This window comes from Lathamus discolor, chromosome 3 (assembly GCF_037157495.1).
Source record: "Lathamus discolor isolate bLatDis1 chromosome 3, bLatDis1.hap1, whole genome shotgun sequence".
NCBI lineage: Eukaryota > Metazoa > Chordata > Aves > Psittaciformes > Psittacidae > Lathamus > Lathamus discolor.
The window spans coordinates 76,996,936-77,016,445 of record NC_088886.1 but is presented as its reverse complement, the minus strand read 5'-3'; the positions used below and the strand labels follow the sequence as shown (position 1 = coordinate 77,016,445).

General features: G+C 39.3%; 2 protein-coding genes across 6 annotated transcripts in view; one reads left to right on the top strand and one right to left on the bottom strand.

Annotated features, from left to right (window-relative positions):
• The window catches only part of HIBCH (3-hydroxyisobutyryl-CoA hydrolase), a 47,589-nt gene extending 38,393 nt beyond the window's left edge, over window positions 1-9,196 (top strand). Inside the window, exons 12-14 of the mRNA XM_065669930.1 lie at window positions 1,856-1,975; window positions 3,141-3,174; window positions 7,832-9,196. Coding sequence (XP_065526002.1) covers window positions 1,856-1,975; window positions 3,141-3,174; window positions 7,832-7,947 — 270 coding nt within the window. The 3' untranslated portion in view covers window positions 7,948-9,196. The remainder of the gene's footprint in view (window positions 1-1,855; window positions 1,976-3,140; window positions 3,175-7,831) is intronic.
• A 6,364-nt stretch (window positions 9,197-15,560) lies between these two features.
• The window catches only part of C3H2orf88 (chromosome 3 C2orf88 homolog), a 37,491-nt gene continuing 33,541 nt past the window's right edge, over window positions 15,561-19,510 (bottom strand). For 2 of the 5 annotated variants that reach the window (XM_065669920.1, XM_065669921.1), the window contains 2 exons: window positions 17,270-17,354; window positions 15,561-16,075 (listed from right to left, as the gene is read on the bottom strand). In XM_065669920.1, coding sequence (XP_065525992.1) covers window positions 15,656-15,919 — 264 coding nt within the window. In that variant the 5' untranslated portion in view covers window positions 15,920-16,075; window positions 17,270-17,354 and the 3' untranslated portion in view covers window positions 15,561-15,655. Of the gene's footprint in view, window positions 16,076-17,269; window positions 17,355-17,389; window positions 17,520-19,510 lie in introns of all 5 variants that reach the window. The other 3 variants (XM_065669924.1, XM_065669925.1, XM_065669923.1) reach the window with 2 other exon arrangements.

Here is a 19,510-nt window from a genome sequence, read left to right as displayed (position 1 = left end):
CAGAGAATTTATTTATAGATACACTGGTGACTCATTTTTCTGCAATTACACCTACCCATTTTCTTCCCTTGTTCCTCTTCCTTCAGCTTGATTTATGGCAATGCCTCCTCCACCTTCAACCTCATTGATATGCTAAGATAAGGCAGCTGCTGGATGCACTAGGCTAGCTAGGTGTGCATTTCATATCTTCCCCATTTTAATGCTTTCTAACCAGAAAGAACTCACCATTATAATTTCACCCGTGGAACAGTCTGGTTGCACTGTGCATACCATTTCACCTGGTCTGAGTAAAAACTTTCTAATCTAGATGATAGAATGTGAAACTCAAAGCAGGAAAGGTCCAGTTCAAAGGTAAAGATAGTGTATTACAGGACATAAGGGGTCTGGGTAAGAGTTGCTATACATAGGAGACCTGCATGGTGATGTAATTAGAGGTGTAGCTGATTTCTTTGCTGAAAGGCAGCTCATTGGTAGAGAGCTTTACCAGAACCCAGGAAATGTTTACAGTTTGAGCCAGCATTCCTTCTTTCTAAACCAGATTCGCTCTTAAACACAGTGGTCAACATGCAAGTAACAGAACGACAGTGCTTTTAAGGTACACAATTGCACAGCCTCCTGCTTGTATAGCAATTGGGTGTTTTCCAGCTTAACCAGGCAAAATGGGTCACTGCTGTATCAGCTGGTGTCTGGAAAGGGATGAAGAGTAATTGGGAGCCAGAAAAAATGTTAATGTTGATGTCTGGAAACCTGCCATTTCAGGCTCTGGGTAAGGACTCTAATGTCTGCAATGAAAATAATATAGAGAGGCAAATTTTACCATCTGCTACTTTTCAGTAGGGGTAAAAATGTCCTAATTTATAGGATATGTCTGTTGTACTGTGAACAATAGAGAGCTTGTTGTTGGATTTACAGGGAAAGAGTCTTGTCTGAAGTAAGAAAACAAAGATGGACAACAGTAAGATACAGCTATTTTCCCCCACAAGCCTGAAAGCTTTAAAGCTCATTTCTGTTTTCTTAACCAGGTTTTTGTCTTTCTCCCCACTTCCCCCTACTGTTTATTGGCATGCTGTTAATTGAAGGATAGTCATGAAAGCCAGAGTTACAGCATTTGTTTGTGTGCCTTAAACAGATCCTGTCTGTGGCATAATATTTATAGCCTGTAAGTGTTGAAAGAAGGAAAGCAAGACCTCCAGGCTTCCTGTCAGAAGAGCAATGTAGGACTAAATTACTGCAGCATCTGTTGATCCCAGACAAAAAGCTTAGATAAATATGCATTTATGTGTAATTTCTTTTAATATTTTTCTTCCACAGTTTTCTTCATATGTTGTCTAGTCTCTGCAGATGATCCTAAAGCAACCACCTTAAGTTTGTTGCTAATCTTGCTACTATTACCTTACTGCCCTATTGTACCAAATAAAACTTAAATTCTGTACAATATCAGCTACAAGTTCAGTAACTTGTAAGAGCACTTAAGACTATATGTATATGATGTTAGAAAATGGAGTAACATTGCTTGTCACACACCTTCACTTCTCAAAAGAATCTGTTTGGAAATGGCTTTCAAGCTGCATAAGATTCCCGGGCTAGTAGTAATTTGGTCATAAATGATGTGATCTTAGGAGTTCTAGGCTTTCCACAAGTAGTGGCAAACATCCCAGGGATCTTGCCAATAAAAGTTTATACAAGTAAGTCCTTTTAGTTTGACAGCATGGTGGGAGGGAGCGGGAGGAATAGGTATAACATAAGTGAGCTCAGTACCATCATTTACTTCATGAAGTTTAAAATGCAACAAAGACAGACTTGCAAATGTGTCTGAATTGAAGAGAATAAAAGTGATTGTTGTTGTCTTCCCCAGACTATTAATAAGATGTCACCTACATCCTTAAAGCTGACTCTCAGGCAGCTCAGAGAAGGCGCTTCCATGAGCTTACAAGATGTACTCACGATGGAATACAGACTGAGCCAAGCATGCATGGTAAGCAAGCAGCTGAGCCCCTTGTCTCTTTCCAGCAATGGAGGGGTAGCACATTTATCAGAGACTGTTATATACAGATTACATCAAGGACTCACAATTTATAGGTTTTAATTCTAGGTATCTTTTGCGTATTTGTTAAGCTGTTGCTTTTTTCCAGTTACATCTCTTTATATGAAGCTTGAAGGAGAGTACATTAATGGGAATGGTAGAGGGCTTTTGTTAAAAAAACTATGGTAATGCTGTAATATAGGAAGTTCTGCATTTGGACTGTAATTTTAAACCCTTGGTGTTCTCAAAGAGATTTCCTATTTGAATTACTTAGTCCTCAGTTCCCGTTAGCAGGATGGGAATAGTTGTATAACACTTCCTTTCAGGAGTGCTGTGACAAGTTTATTAAAGAAAACAGGAGATTTTAGTACTATTTGTAGTAAGGCCTGAGTACTTGTGTAACATATAAGGAAATGATCCTTTCAGTAGAACATAGTTGCTAAATGAATTACCTGAACAAACTCCTCATAAAGCTTCCCCATGGCACCCTTATTACTAGTTTCATGACATTTTGAGGTAAGATTTTTATGTGTTTGATTATTTGTGATAATGTAAATAGTTGAAAAAAAGGGAAAATAAATCCGTTTCTGATATGGTGTAATGTCTGCCAGTATCCTTGCCATAGTTTTCCTGAAACTAGTATTGTTGCTCCATTGCTAGCGAAGCATCCTTACGGATTTAAATGTTACATTTACCTTTATAAAAAATCCCTGGATGTTTCCAGGGTTCTGTTTAACTGCAAATTGTTCCAGTTGTGCAGAATACCTCACAATCCCTGATGACTGTCCTGTCTCTGATGAATTTCTGATCCTATGTGCCTCAGTCCCCATCATGCAGAACTCTTCAGAAAAATCTGACACGGAACTGATTGAAAGCTGCACTGCATAAAAGTTAACTGATAATTGAAGTTCAACAGACTGATTTTGAGAGTCGTGGCCGCATTTAAGCAGGAGGTCATAGAGCTCTAATAAGGAGCAAGTAGGATGATACAAGAACAGTACCAGTGAGATTTAACTGAATCTTGAGAACTTGCGTTTTTAGCAGAGATGGGATAGGGAAAGATGTGCTAAATAGAATCTATTATGTTACAGCTTTTTTTTTCCTTTTAATCTTTCAGAGAGGCCCTGACTTCTATGAAGGGGTTCGAGCAGGTAAGCATGCACACCAGAAGCGTTTCTCAAACTTAATGATATGCAGACTCACTATTGTGTTGCTTCTATGGAGGTTAAAAAAAGTACATCCAGCAACAGCCCAGAGAAAACTTCCAAACTTGCTCCAACTTTTACTTATTGGACTCCTGTATGGCCAAAAACTTACTATTTTTTCCAAAGTGTAACAGCCATGTTTCCTTTGTGTAATCTCAGTTTCCCAGTGTTATTTATTCACCTGCTAATGCAGCATCATGAAAAGGTTTCACCAGTTCATTAGGAAACGTCAAATATATTTAATGCTAGCAGTAGCGAGTAGCTATGGGTATCATTTGTGTGTCTAGACTTAGTGTTGCCACATAGCTGGTTCAGCCTGCTGTAAGATGGTGTAAGACTTGAAGAACATGGAAATTTGTTAGAACAGAGGCTACTCCCATGTCCAAAGTGTATCTATATAGAGGTGTCTTACTATCAAAATATGTACATGTAAACTTAAATATTGCAGCATTTTAAAGCATTGGTCGAGGTAGGTAAGGGTACAAGTAGAGCAGTGGCTCAGGAAGTTCATCTAGGGGACAGACTTAGATTTTGTCCTTGATTCTACTGCTGATTCACTACACAGTTTGTCAAACGCAATGTCACATCTGTTAGAAACTATCATAATTATTTATGTACTATACAGCAGGAGGTGAAACAATACAGAAATACTTTGTTTTCCTAGGAGCTTGCAGTAGAAGACATTTGGATGATTAACACTTTTGGGTTGAGGAAATCTGACTTTGAATTCAAACTCAAGTGTATATTATTCCTTCCTTCTCATTTTTTAGTATCTGTCTTGATAAAGTAGTTTAAAATACGCTTGAGTAATAGATATTAATTTGGGTGTTCATTATTAGTAATACTGTATTAAAGCCTGTGGTGAGAGATGCAAAATTTTTTTATAGAGCATGGAAAAGGTTTCTGATTTTAGTCTTTAGTTCTTACTGGCAGAGAATGCTTTGAAGAATTTACCCCATTGTGTGGTAAATTCTGTTGAATTCTGTTCTTATCAAATACTTTTGAGAAGTACATGGTTTTCATTGTGTTGATAATGGAGACAAGGATATTTTACAAAGATTATTCCTAGGATATATTCTAAGTCACCATATAAGCTTTTGAAGTGACAAACTCAAAAGTCTGAGAGTCAGATGAACACCAAGCCAAATTCTCACTTGTAATGCCTAAGGTCATTAAACCATATGGTGATGAAGTAGAGGACAAAAGGAAATCACTTGTCAGTATGTCCAGTAAATTACACAAACTGCTCATAAAGAAAGGAACTGCAAAAACAGCAGTTGGGAAATATTCTCTTCTACACAGGATAATGTAGCAAAGGCTCAACTGTATCAGGAAGAAAAAAACAACCCACCAACATACTGAACGTATTTTTTAATAGGAAATAAGATTATTAAGACTTTACTGGATCAACCAGTGGGAAAAAAAATGTAAATAATAAATAAAATACTAGCTTTTTGTTTATTAAAGCATTACATTCCAAGCATTTAAGAGCCAGCTTTTGACCCTGTCCACAGAGGATCTAGCGCAAAGTAAAGTTAAGATATAATAATCAGATTATAGTTTTCAAAGGTTGTTTTTCAGCAGCCATAGGTCAGGTTCTAATAACAGCTTTTATTTGCTTCAAACTGTAATTTTAATAGGCATGCTAGGGAAATAGTTTGTTGAAAAGCTTTTTAAACCTGTTTTGACTAAGGTCAGAATTTCATTGTTCCTTCATCCAGTTTTCTTTCAGCCAGACTGAAAATAGGCTGGCAAGCAGTATTCCTCTCTGATACTTGTGATTTGGGCTACTAAAGAAAAGCCAAACCTTCTAAAGCGTAACCTATACAGATCATATTTCAGCAGCATTTTTCCATATAATGGTGAATATGGTCTTTGAACACTTTAGGTATCAATTTTTCACCTTGATTTATAGGATAATACATATATTAAGAAATGCATAGCTCTGCATAATTTTCTGTTCTTACTGCATAAGCAAAGCAGTCTTTTTTAGTGTCAGTGCTCAAACACATCCAGGTGGACTACAATCTCAGCAGCCTGAGGGGACAAAAATCTGCTAAATTAGCCTAACTATTTGTGCAGGAATGTACAGTTCAAATGGAATTGTAAAGGCTTTCTACATATTGCTGATCCTGCAAAGATGTTATTTCTGTATGGCTTCTGCCCTCTCTCCTGCAGTGCTAGCGGCTGGCAGATGTGAGCCTAACCCTGGGCACACAAACCCCCTGCAGTCAGTAAATAGGTAGAGAGATTACATTGCAACTAGCAGAATTTCAGGTGCTTAGAAATATCAGCATTGTGACTGGGCTTAACCTGCCTTAGAAGTCTTCAGAATTTTGGTTCTGTTCTTGTAGTGATCGATCTCAAGCTGGAGAAACACAGAATATACAGATGTTAATACAGAAAGGAAGTATTTTCAAGCTACTAGTAGAAAACAAATATTTTAAATCATATTATATTAAAGGCTTCATTGGAGAGAACATAATAAGCATATACTTATCCACCAGACTGGCCACAGATCCAAACAGAAGGGTTAACTTGAGTACACAGCAGTGCGATAGAATGAAGAATTATCAGCAATTCCTACTGTATTTCAGAGTTGAAGCTGTAGCAGTATACACATGGACATTTTTTTTTTTCCCTTCTAAAGCATCTCTAGTCAGTATTGACTTTTGTGGATGACCATTAAGATTATTTTGGCCAGATTGTAAACTTCAACTAAAGTTGGATAAAATCATTAGATAAGTCATACTCCAGTGGAATAAATACACTTGATTCAGGACAGTTATATATTTTCACCCTAACCAATCAGTGGCTTCGTATCACAGTATTTAACTTGTAAGATCATAACTTTTCACCAGGTTATCCAGGTGAGTGACCTAGTAAAATCACTCTTTTACAGCACATTTTTTTAAAGAATTGCCCACATGGATTCTGCTCCCTGTAGAAGTACATGTTTGATCTATATCGGGGTTTTCTTTTAAAAATTAGTTTTTATTTGTATCCAAGGAGTCCTTAATCCTCTATTTGCAGTTAAATGGATGCAGGGCTCTGATTCTCCTTTCGCTTTGGAGGTGCATGATAAAGGGTTGTGATGCCTGTTTGTCTTCAGCTATATTTAGAAATACTAATTAATGCAGCTGTTATTTGAATGGTACTTATTTTCTAGGCATTTCCAAGTGTTGGTTATAGAGGGAAAAGTTAAAAAGACATTTTGAAGTCGCTTGGGTTTTTTACCTCAGCCATAGTGCCTGTCTTCCGATATGACACAATCTTTAGGTAGGCATTCCTTCCACTAAACTTAAAATCCAACTCCTTCGTATATTTCACATCCTAGATGGTTTTAGTTCAGTCACCAAGCACAAAATCTGTTTAGAAAGACATGACAACTTACCAAAACCACCGGCTGTTATTCTTCAAAATATGTAGGCTGTGTAAGTATCTTCTGTCTGCATACCTTTAGAGCCATCCTACTCTTCATCAGAAAAATCAACCAACCAGACAGACCTCCCTGTTCTCAGCACATTGAGTATTGAGAGGTGTTTCCTGCCCATCCTCCCTTATATGCTGTGGGTGGTGTTGGTCAGGAATCTCCCAGGACACACACAGCCCCATCTCCAAATCAGTTGCTGATACCACACATCTGGAGGGAATGTGTGTTGGGGAGGGATGTTGGGTGCATCCTAGAAAGCCCTAGTTACTGTAGCTATTAATTTTAAATTATAAAAAATTCCCATTTTTGAATAGCACCTCTATGGGTTTTCTTGGAGCCAAAAAGGTGCTTGGAAGGATGCTCTGGAATTCCATTCATACGGATAATTTTTATATACAAATAAATTCTCTCTTATCTTACCACTGTTTACTAATGCAGCTGTTCTTGCTGACATGCCTTCAGCATTCCTGCAGTACAAGGAATGCTTTTTGTATTTTCTTGCTATACATGAAATTCATTCAGTGATGATTTTGTCTTCAGTAGTGTACACATGTAAAGTACACATACTAAGCTTATACAAATCTTCATAGTTAAATTTACATAGGTCTGCAGTATCTGTCAGTACTTACAAACAAATATTCTTGTATTTGCCCACAAAGATACTCTGCTTTCCTCCTTCCTCATTAGTTATTTCATTATTAGTTTTTATAATGTGTTTAAATTAGCTTTAGGCATTAAACACCTCCTTTGAGTCATCTCCTATATTCTACAATCGGATTTTGCAGAGATGTGAAAGCCCTTATCCGAAAGGAGAATCATGTATACTGTTTCCAGTTTCACATGAAAAAGCATAAGTCAGGCAAGAGTAGTAGGTCTAACAGAAAGCACTAATTTGAGGTCTGTTCTATCAAAGCTTGGGCTACTTCTGAAGTTACCCACTGTTCCTTGTATCATCAGGCAACTCCCAGGTACGTCTCCAGGCAGATCACAACTCAAGACTTTATATTAAGTAGAAATATGTATGTTACAAAAAAATCTGTCTTCTTGAGAACATACTGATTTTTCTTCCCTGTGTATTCACTGTAGTTATCTGTCTGGATGCAATCTAAAGTCATCTTAATTAGAGAAAGCTTACAAGTAACTTTTGTGTTTTTGTACTCCACCTGACAGTGCTGATTGACAGAGACCAATCCCCCAGATGGAAGCCAGCTGCCTTAGAAGAAGTCAGTGATGAGTTTGTGGACGATTGTTTTAAGCCATTGGGAAGCAATGATCTCAAGTTATAAAGATCAAGCCTATTGACTTAACATCTGCTTAAATCTACGATATAAAAATTAATAGTAGTGTGATAAAGTTTGGTAAGACTCAGCTAGCCTGAGATTTGTAAGTAATTTTTTGCATTCAGGAACATTCTCTTTTGTTATGCTGCCATAATGGCAAATAATCGTATCTCTGGTTAATAAGGGGAAAAGGCAAATTGTTATTTTTACTGCTTTATGCAATGATTAACATTTAATTTTTTGCATCAACTCTTAGTTTAGGAGGAACTTTTGGGGAACAGAGCAGACTTAAGGGATGACCCTAATAAGCAAGAAGTTAGGAGACCTTTGTGTTCTTGGCTCTGTCACTATCTGTTAAGTTTGGGTTGTGCCAGCTTATTATTTATACAATGAAAATAAAATACACGTAAAGCTTTAAAACAGAGCTATAAAGGAAAATGCAGGACATTAGAAATCCATGGTATTAAGTAGCCTTTTAAATAAAGGGTCAGACTGACACATTATTAGTCTGAGAGAAGTTGTTCTATTGATTTAACATTTGGTCAGTATTCAGTTTTGCTGTGTGATGTAGACATTGTTTCAAATGTCATAATATTTTCAGAGCCTAGAGCACACTTCTGTTTGTTATAAGAAAGACCTTTAAAAAAAGCTATTGAGTTGAACTGCACATTTAGTTTTTTATTATTTAAAAAAAAAATAGCTAGTTTTTGCTGGTCTTACAGGGGTGAAGAAATAACTGTCTCAGACCTTCCTCTGAACACTAAGCATTGGTGTTAGTGATTGTCAAATGATTTTAGTGGTAGAAGTCAGCCCAGCCCTAACACTGCAAGTGCCTGGAGTTTATACCACTAGTCTGGGTTCCCATTTGCTTGTGCCCATGAACATCCCATCTACTGGGTGGAAAACCTGTGAAAAGTAAAGGGGATGCAGCAATATGTACTGAAGATCACAAACAGGGGAAAATAAGAAATATCTGCTGTACATGGATTGTATAGATTTTTTAAGACAACATATCCTAATGAATGTATTTGCTGGGATCAAAATTTAAATATACATCCAAAAACAGATTAAGATTGTTGTGTGTGCATTAAAGGTTGCTTGGTTCTGATACTAATAATACTTGGTTATATGACATAATCACAGCTCCTTGATAAAAGGATAATCTTTTAGGGGGGTAATAATTTTTCCACAGTGTTTGCAACAATACATAACTATTAGTCTTTCTTCAACATTAAAGACTGCATGGTTAATCAAATCATGTATCAGTATCTTTCCCTACTTGTTTCTACAGTTACAGGCAGGTCACAAAAACAAATTTTGGCTTCTGTGAAGGTGAACCACTGAGATTAAAGGAAGAAAACTTCTGTCCCAATAAAAATAACAAAAAACTTCTGTCAGTAATCAGCACTGGAGAATCAAAAAGTCAGAGCTCCAGCACTACTATTACAGAGTTTTCAGCATTGGGCGGCATTTATTATTGACAGTATGGGTCTACAATGGCTTAAGGCTCCTTCCTTCTTAGAAGCTGTTGCTTGGAAACAAAGCCCTGGAAATTCAGGCATCAGGGTGAACTACTAAAGTGACTTTCAAAGAACTAGAGGTTAGCGAAACAGAGAGCAAAATCATGAAAAAATGGCACCTTGATTTCTCACTAGATAAAACTGTCCAAATTTCACCTGCAAGTTAATCTTACCATGTATGTATTGGTTATGAGACAGTCCTTGAGCTTAGTTTCAAAAGTAGTTAAGAGATTTCATTAATACTTTTAGGATAATTCTGAAAATAAGACTTGAATTTCTACCTCATTGTGACCTGTAAGAAATTTAAATCTTCCCATCTTATTTTTTGAAATTTTTGTATGCTTTAGATTCTTAAACAGTCATAGAATCATAGAATAGTTAGGGTTGGAAAGGACCTTAAGATCATCTAGTTCCAAGCCCGCTGCCATGGGCAGGGACACCTCACACTTAAACCATGTCACCCAAGGCTCTGTCCAACCTCGCCTTGAACACCACCAGGGATGGAGCAATCACAGCCTCCCTGGGCAACCCATTCCAGTGCCTCACCACCCTAACAGGAAAGAACTTCTTCCTTATATCCAGTCTAAACTTCCCCTGTTTAAGTTTGAACCCGTTACCCCTTGTCCTGTCACTACAGTCCCTCATGAAGAGTCCCTCCCCAGCATCCCTATAGCCCCCCTTCAGGTACTGGAAGGCTGCTATGAGGTCTCCACGCAGCCTTCTCTTCTCCAGGCTGAACAGCCTCAACTTCCTCAGCCTGTCTTCATACAGGAGATGCTCCGGTCCCCTGATCATCCTCGTGGCCCTCCTCTGGACTTGTTCCAACAGTTCCATGTCCTTTTTATGTTGAGGACACCAGAACTGCACACAATACTGCAAGTGAGGTCTCACAAGAGCAGAGTAGAGGGCCAGGATCACCTCCTTTGACCTGCTGGTCATGCTGCTTTTGATGCAGCCCAGGATACGGTTGGCTTTCTGGGCTGCGAGCGCACACTGAAGCCGACTTGTGCTGATTTTATCATCCACCAACACCCCAAAGTCCTTCTCCGCAGGGCTGCTCTGAATCTCTTCTTTGCCCAACCTGTAGCTGTTCCTGGGATTGCTCCGACCCAGGTGTAGGACCTTGCACTTGGCATGGTTAAACTTCATGAGGTTGGCATCAGCCCACCTCACAAGCGTGTCAAGGTCCCTCTGGATGGCATCCCTTCCCTCCAGCATATCAACCAGACCACACAGCTTGGTGTCATCGGCAAACTTGCTGAGGGTGCACTCAATCCCACTGTCCATGTGTGCGACAAAGATGTTGAACAAGACCGGTCCCGACACCCATCCCTGAGGGACACCCCTCGTTACTGGTCTCCAGCCGGACATCGAGCCATTGACCACAACTCTTTGTGTGCGGCCATCCAGCCAGTTCTTTATCCACCAAATGGTCCATCCATCAAATTGATATCTCTCCAATTTAGAGACAAGGATGTTGTGTGGGACAGTGTCAAACGCTTTGCACAAGTCCAGGTAGATGATTTCACCTGCTCTACCGCTGTCCCTCAGTTCCGTAGCCCCATCATAGAAGGCCACCAAATTGGTCAGGCAGGATTTCCCCTTAGTGAAGCCATGCTGGCTGTCACCAAGCACCTTATTGTTTTTCATGTGCCTTAGCATGCCTGCCAGGAGAATGTGCTCGAAGATTTTGCCAGGCACAGAGGTGAGACTGACTGGTCTCTAGTTCCCTGGGTCATCCATTTTCCCCTTCTTGAAAATGGGGGTTATATTTCCTTTTTTCCAGCATTGGGAACTTCACCTGACTGCCATGATTTTTCAAATGTGATGGCCAGTGGCTTAGCAACTTCATTTGCCAGCTCCTTCAGGACCCACAGATGGGTTTCATCAGGTCCCATGGACTTGTGCATGTTCAGGTTCTTAAGATGATCTAGAACCAGATCCTCTCCTACAGTGGGCCCAAGGTCTTCATTCTCACAGTCCCTGCATCTGCCTTCCAAGACTTAGGTGGTGCAGTCAGAGCCTTTGCCAGTGATGAGCGAGGCAAAGAAGTCATTGAGAACCTCAGCCTTCTCCAAATCCAGGGTATCCAGTTCTCCTGATAGCTTCCGGAGGGGGCCTACGTTTTCCCTAGTCTGTATTTTATTCACTACGTACCTATAGAATCCCTTCCTGTTATCCTTAACATCCCTAGCCAAGTTTAATTCTAACTGGGCCTTAGCTTTCCTAACCTGGTCCCTATCTTCCCAGACAACATCCCTGTACTCTACCCAGGCCGCCTGTCCTTGCTTCCACCTTTTATAAGCTGCTTTTTTCCTTCAGATTTTCCTCAGCAGCTCCTTATCCATCCAAGGAGGTGGTTACTTTTATTTTAAATTGGTTTATTCCATTCTTTTTGTACAAAAGGAGCAATCTTCAGCAACTATTTAACAAAACCATGGTAATTCTCAGGGAGTAGGGCTCATGTCTTCTCTGACTGAAAAGGACTTAAGGTGCTTTAGCAAGAGTACTTCTGAATCAATAAACTTTGACTTGCATTGTCAGTTGCTTCCAAAATTTATGCGAACAGAAATTACCCAAACTCATGGTGGCAAGATCCTGTCCAATCTGTGCATTTCTAGAAAATAAAAGTCATACAAACAGATGGTAAGTTCAGTTTTATTTGGTCCACAAGAAAATATTTTCCACAAAAGATACTGTAAAAAATAGATTGTATTGTGTTTTATTTGGGACTACTGATGTGTCTTACTCCAGAAATGTCAATTTTATGACGCTGTGCTGTAGTTAATATGTTTTGAATTATTATTAGAATATCAAGTCAGTCACATTGTATCCACTCTGACTACATTTATGTTTCCTGGAGAAAATATAAAGCAAGCATATTTTTAACTTCTAAATAGAAGTAAATGGCTTTGTGGAGTATGCCAGTCCCATACTGGAGTGCCTTTATTACACAAAATCAAGTCAAAGAATCAGTGGCAACTTAGCTGGAAAGCCACTACAAGTGGCACAGTTTAGAGTAATCTAATAAGAGAGGTAATTTTATTTAGGTAAAGCCATCTTGATTTTTATTATATGTTAGTATTGTGCCTATTAGAAATATAGCGTAATTCTGGAAAGAAGTCTCCTTCGATTCCTCACCAGCCTGTAGCATTGAACAGCTTTTATTTATGTTCTTATTTTATTAAAGGTAAGTGCATTATTTATTAAGGACAGTGTCTTGTAAAAGAGATTATTTTCCTGGTGAGAAGTTGTCTCCCTGTTGTTTGTAAGCTTGTTTACCTTCCATTTGCTCCATGCTTTCCCTGAAGTTCCAGTGTCCTAGAAAGCATCACAAAGCAGCTGGAATTGCACTTCAGGCCATATTGAAGCTGCTGTAATCTTCCACCATTAATGAGAGAAGACAAGCTTTGTGGTTGCAGGTAGGTAACTGGTTGGACAGTGGGTGATCCAGTTACTATCATGTTATGGTGATTTTCTGAGGAAGCAGCAAAGGTGTCCCACACAGCAGGTACTCCAAATGGAATCACACTGTGAAGCGTGTTTAATTATACCTAGGTGACTTTCTCCTTTGGGGAAATTTTGAGTATTTGTCCGTATGGATGCCATGATATAACTTTAGACTATTATATCTTATTTTATAATTCTGCCTGCTCTTGGACCATGCAGTGGCAGCCTGCCAATGGAGAAGCTGCTTTCAAAAACACATCTGATATTCTGACTCCCAGAAGAGTGTCAGATGCTAAGGTTACATCCAGAGAAAGGATCTGAGACATTGCAACACCTAACTCCTCCTGAAAGCCACCAAGGTTACTTGTACAAGGGTCAAGACAGATCTAACCAAATGCACTTTTAAAGTGAGTGCAGTTTTCTATCTATCTGCTAGTTGCCTATCTGACAAATAATGTCTCTGGAGCTTTTTTTTTTTTTTCCTGGGGGGGGGGGTGTTTCCCCCCTTGTTTTGTGGGTTTTTTCAGGGGAGATGTTTGTCTTTTGTTTGATTTGGGGTGTCTTTGCTGTTTTTTTTCTTTAATTACTGTCTTTGACAGTGTTACTATCTTTGAGTAAAGACTAATGTTAGAGAAAGGTTCGCTTTTTTTGTAATAAAGCTTTATTTTAGCTATAATATGAATAGGAATCTTTTTTAATACTGTGGTTAAGCAATATCAAATTAATATATATGCTGATCTGATCATCCTAGTATATAGCATGGACGTTTCTTTAGACTGAGCTGTAGGGTATGGTCTAATGTTTTACATGCTTTAGAACTTCAAGGTACAGCACTGTTGGCAGTAGAAATTAAGTGGGCCTTCGTCCCACTTTACATATGGCTTCAAAGATTCATTACTTCAAAGAAGAAAACAATGCAACATAAGCAGATTTTGTCCCCCTTCTTTTCAGCAAAAGCCTGAGAAGAGTCTTAATAGCAGAGTCTAGTCTGCTAGCTGTGAATTAATACAGTCTTGTGCCATGTTACAAAGAACCATTTTTCACCCTTTACTCTTGATAAAACCACTTTCCCATACAGGTGGATATAAAGTAACTAAGTTTTCAAAACAGCTCAATTCATAGCTTATTCTCAGACTTAAGGCAGGCTACAAATAACAACTTACATGGTCCTCTTTCTGCTTGCTTCCCGCTGCTTGAAAAATCATGCTTTATATAATTTACTAGAACTATGTATATGTTTTAAAAATAGTAACAGTGTTTGCCAGTATGGAAAGCATTTTTCTGTAAAACAAAAACATAAAATGGAAAACACTTTGATCTGGGAAAAAACCCAAACCTACGTCTTTTAAACTGGCCATAACAGAAAAAAGGAACAAACTGGTGCTAAACCCCAAGCTTTTACAAGGCATTCACTTTGTATAAAATGTCAGCAAAACTGTAGCTTTGAGATGACAGTGATTAACACCTCCCTTTCTTTGTATCTCAAATGCTAGTTACAAGTACTGTAGGTCAGGCTGCAAGCCCTGGAGAAGCAGGGTGCAGTGTGTGGAGGCAGGCTACATAAAATTGGTAAAGAATTGAGTCCCTTAAGCTTTGGGCCTAAGGCTTATTTACAAAGTCAGTGCACTGCTCAGGCTTTGGGTTTCTGTAGCTTGTATTTGCATCACCATATGCAGTTTTACCACTGGGTCAGGATGAGCCTACAGAAGCTGAAGGAAGCTGCTGTGCCCAGGGTGTTACCTCTGTGTGAAATTTTAGTGTAAATCAGCCATAGGGTCCATGAAACATACAGTCCTAAAATACTGTCACACTGTTGAAGGTTCGTTTCACTAATTTGCTTCAGTAGTTTTTGCACACCTATGTGGGTTACAGTAAAAAACTAAAACCAATCCCCCCCTAAAAAACAGCACCCGAACATGAAAACTAAACCAAACTAAAAATCCAAACAGCTTTGGTCTGAACACAGTGATCAGATGTCATTAAACTACCTTACTGTAGGATTTTAGAGAATAGCCTTCATGCATTTACAGAAGCCAGAGCATCTGTTAATTATAATGCACTGTTTGTCAACACAGTTATGTTCCTCACTGTTTCACTTAAGAACGGGAGTTGATTAGTATCATAATGCATATGGGTCCCTGAATACTGCTGGGGTTTATAAAATGCTTCTCATCACCTTCATTATTTTGTGGTTTACAGATTTAGCCAGGTCAAAGAATCAAGGTAAAATTTATGACAGGAGTTACCTCTGCTACATGCAGACCTTGGTTTCACTTCAGCAAAATGCAGACAAATTTACCAAGCACGGAGAGTTCCCCTCTTTTCATCTACAACCAGGCCACTGATTTCTTTTTTTTGCAGTACATAAAAATAATCCACACTTTGTTGTTAAGCATCTTTGGGGCCTCTAAGGCAGTGCTTGTACAGTTGCAGGGCAGCCACATTCCTCTCATCCTTTTAACACTATTTCTGATCACATTCGACACGTACAAAGACAGAACATACTCAACATACGGCTGATGACAAATGACACTTGCTTAATAGATTGTGCTGTAATCCAATTAATTTCTTAGCAATATAGATGAAAAGGCATTTTTTTTTTTTTGCCTCTTCTTGCAAACACATTCATATAGTGGCATTATGCTCAAATCACAGCTGATTTTACTTTATTTGCACTAGTGCCAAATACAAACTGCTTCACAGACAGGACACTCATGGTGAAGACAGTCCTTGCCAGTCAGGGCTCAGGGCACATCACTTTCAATAAAAGGGATGTCGCTGTATTTGCTTTCAGTCACTGCCCACTGTTTTACCGCCTGATCAAGGATCTCACGGGAGAGACGGTGTGCATAGTCTAGCACTATAGTGCTTGATGGACCTTTTTCATCCACCTTCACTGCTATCAGTGATGATTTCTCTCCAGTGCATCCTTCATTACCTTCCCTGATCTGCTCATCCTGAATAGCATTTGAACCTTGAAAGGCAGCCTTGGATTTGATGCATCCCATGGTACATTTGAAAATGCAGCTGCAAAATTCAGTTCAACAGCATGTTTTGATAACCTGGAAAAGGTGCCCTTGTTCAGTGCAGTGTTGCTGCTTCTTGCCAGTGGTTCCAGTTGTTTTCAAAGAGCTTCTTTTTTGCTGCTTTACTTCTGAAGAAATCTGTCAAAACAGTGTTTCATATAAGCACAATAAATAGTCTACCATCCCCAGTGAGCTCAGGGGAAAGATAAATTCAGTACAGATGCTTGTAGAAGCAACTTTAATAAATGTTTGCATGGTGTGTGAAAAATGTTTTTATCAGTAACATACATCTACTAGAAATAGGCAAAGTTTGACCTGAATTCAAACTGCCTTTGCATGCAGTTCCCAGTACATGATGTAAGCCATCTAGGAATGCAAAGGTCTTCGGGAAAACAGTAAGAATAATCATTTCTTTCCAACTGACAATGCAGTGCTCTTTTCCTGAATCTGTCAACAAATACTGTTTAACTGCAGTGACTGCTGCTGCTAAAGAAAATAAACCCCCAAAACACCCCAAGAGGCACCACACAACCACCACCGCGTTAAGAGCCTTGTGGCTGTTGTATGCCCTTTGGGCAGGAGTGACACTAATTCCCAGTGTCATTCTGCTGTTGCTCAAGGAGGCTTGAACACGTATTCATGAGAAACAAGAGCTGTTTTTCTTTCTTTTCCCTTGAGAGGTCAGGGAAAGCAGCAGCACACTGCTGTGTTCAAGGCAGTTCTTACAGAGCTGGAGCACCGTTCTTGCTAAAGCAGGATAGCTGCACATCTAGAGGAGGGAGAGTGGTGAATGCAACAACACCTGACACAGTCCTTTTGTCAAACTCTTCAAGAGTCACAATTGTTCAGCCCCAAATTCTGGTGTATGTTTTTTTGTTTATTAGCCTTCAAGGCTGTTTCTCAGGCTACTTTCTCAGTACAAACAAAGCAGAATCTCATGATATGCCTGACTTTGCTTGGCATGAGCTTACCCACTTATCGGAGTTAACAGACTGCCAGCCAAAATAAAGACTGTGCACAGAAACCAACTGTTCCCCACAGCTTCACCCGATGACGCTGTACTAAGGTCAGCCAAAGTTAAAGATTTTTTTGTAAATAGCCTTTGAAAACATAATCATGACAAAGATGTTAAGCCTTATTTATTTGCTTTATACACTGGGGGAAAGAGGGACTCCAATCCAGTAACCTGACCACAGGCAAATATTTGCCGAGGAAATCAATCCCATTTGCAGGCAAACAGTGCTTCACAGGTAGGACGGGACTTCCCCACCCTAGCAGCTGACTCATGAGGACCAGGTTAATGGTGACAAGCTTCACTGAAAACATCATTACCTGTTTAGGAAACAGTCTGTAGGACTCAAGTGCCAGTACTTGGAAATGGTGGTTGGTGTTTCTGGCAGAAAGAGCTGAAGGGCTTCTGAAACCACAAAGTACATACAGATGTTTTCATACCTTTAGCTTTGTGTCAGAACATTGCAGCATTTCAGAGAAGTGTTTATAAATCCCTCTAATAAAATTCAGTAAGTTTCTTTTCTGGAGCATGTGCCAGTGTATTTCAGAGCAGGCAGCAGAGTGAACAAGCCTGTAACATAAACCCTGCTGTGAGCATTTGTAGTTTTACCCAACACAGAGGAGAACTGAGCTATCAGACAGATTTTTATTGTAATAACTTGTTATTAAACGAGTAAAAGGCTGGATTTCCCTTCACTGCACAAGAAACTATACTGATCCCTGTAGAGGTTTATTAAAAAACCCTATGAGCTTCATACCCACGTCTATTAACTGATGAAACTTAAAACGCTTTCAGAACATGCTTATAGACCAGAGGCCAAGGACATGTCTGAAAGCAATTCAGACATTTGAATAATTCAGACCTTTCTAATAGTAGTATCTTGTGCATGTCTTAATTTCAATATTTATCATTAATAAAATATTAATAAAAAATTTCCACTGGCTTTTCTGAACGAATACGTAGCTCAAAGTATCTGACACAGCAAAGAATCACTAACAGCATAGCTAATACCTGAACACTGCAGTCTTTACCCAGCCAAGGTAATACACAAACTTCATGGGAGGTACACAGCGTATCTATGTACCTCCCTCTCACTGTACTACTGGTAGCATTAGAATGGTAGAATTAGAATTAGCATTCGGCATCGTTTCCTCCTTAGGCTAAGCCAGGACTGTAAATACCATAAATTTAAACCTCATATTCCCCAACCATAAAACTGTGGCTCTGTGCCACAGTTGATATTTTATTAGATTTTCATCCCTGATATTTATTGACAATTCAGATTTGAATTTTCTAATCTAAGTTTGGACCCATATTCTTTTAGATGTTACTCTTTTTTTGTGTTTCTAAATGGAGGTGTGTTAAATGGCAGCCAGTTTTACTTAGTATTTTATCATTGGTTTAAGATGTTTCCATCCTAAAACTGGATATTTCCTTTCCTCTTTTGTGAGGGGACACCAGCAGATGAGTTAGTGTCCAGCAGAAAGAAGGAGGGAATAGGATAAACATCTCCTAAAGCAGGTAGGAAGAAAATCATCTTCAGCATCTTCATCTGCAGGATTTACCTCTGTTCCCACCTTCTCACCTCTGCCTTTTCATCCGGGCTAAATCAAATGGATGTGTGACTGCCCTGCACATTGGAAGGGGCAGGCTATAATGCTTCTAGATAGCAAGACGTCCAAGACAACTAAATCGTTCCAAATTGATTACTAGTTGAGCTTAAAAGCAAAGTTATTGACCCTGTTTTAAATTCCCGACTGTTGCTCATTTCATTATTTATGGAGTGCGGTACTTTCCCAGTCACTGCAGTTTTGTAGTTTGCTCATTCTACTTGGGTTAATAATTGTTGGCACATGAATGATCGCAAATGAATCTGCCCTCAATCTTATGACTGCTTGACTGTTTTTCTGACAACCATTGCTTGCACGTACATGGTACAGTGCTGTTAAAACACTCTCCACCTAACTCATCTCCAGAGTGGTAAGTTCTGATGGGGATTTCAGTATCTCTGGTTTCCCTCACAATGCTCACCCCTCAGGGAGCAGCAGGGAGGATACTCATTTTACTCCCAGCATGATGTTTCATTCAGTAACTGCACACAAGTCTGTTTTAATGCCCAAGCTCTGATCTGTTGCCAGATTTGTCTCAGAAACCACTGCATAGATGGTTCGAGGCTCAGGCCAAAACCTCTGCAGACACAGTCCCTCATGACAAGCTGCTGTGCTTAGCTGGAGGCAGAGGTCAGGGAGCTGCAATCTGCTCTGCTACAATGTCAGCCAGGAGTTAAAGCAGCACCATCACAAACCAAGACCAATTTTACAGTAACCGAAATGCTGATTCAATTAATCTCAGTAACACAGGTTCCTAGTTGTGCTCAATTTCAGGGGACCTGTAGTCAATATGCTTTTAAATAAATGCCTCATTTAACTTCAGTATTATAAACACTGTGTATTATTTTAAGAGTCCTGAAAACGATCAATTCCCTTCCATATCCCTGTAATTGGAAGTTCAGGTGTTGCTTCACATATGATGTTGTTTACTACACACATGCCCTGTAGTAA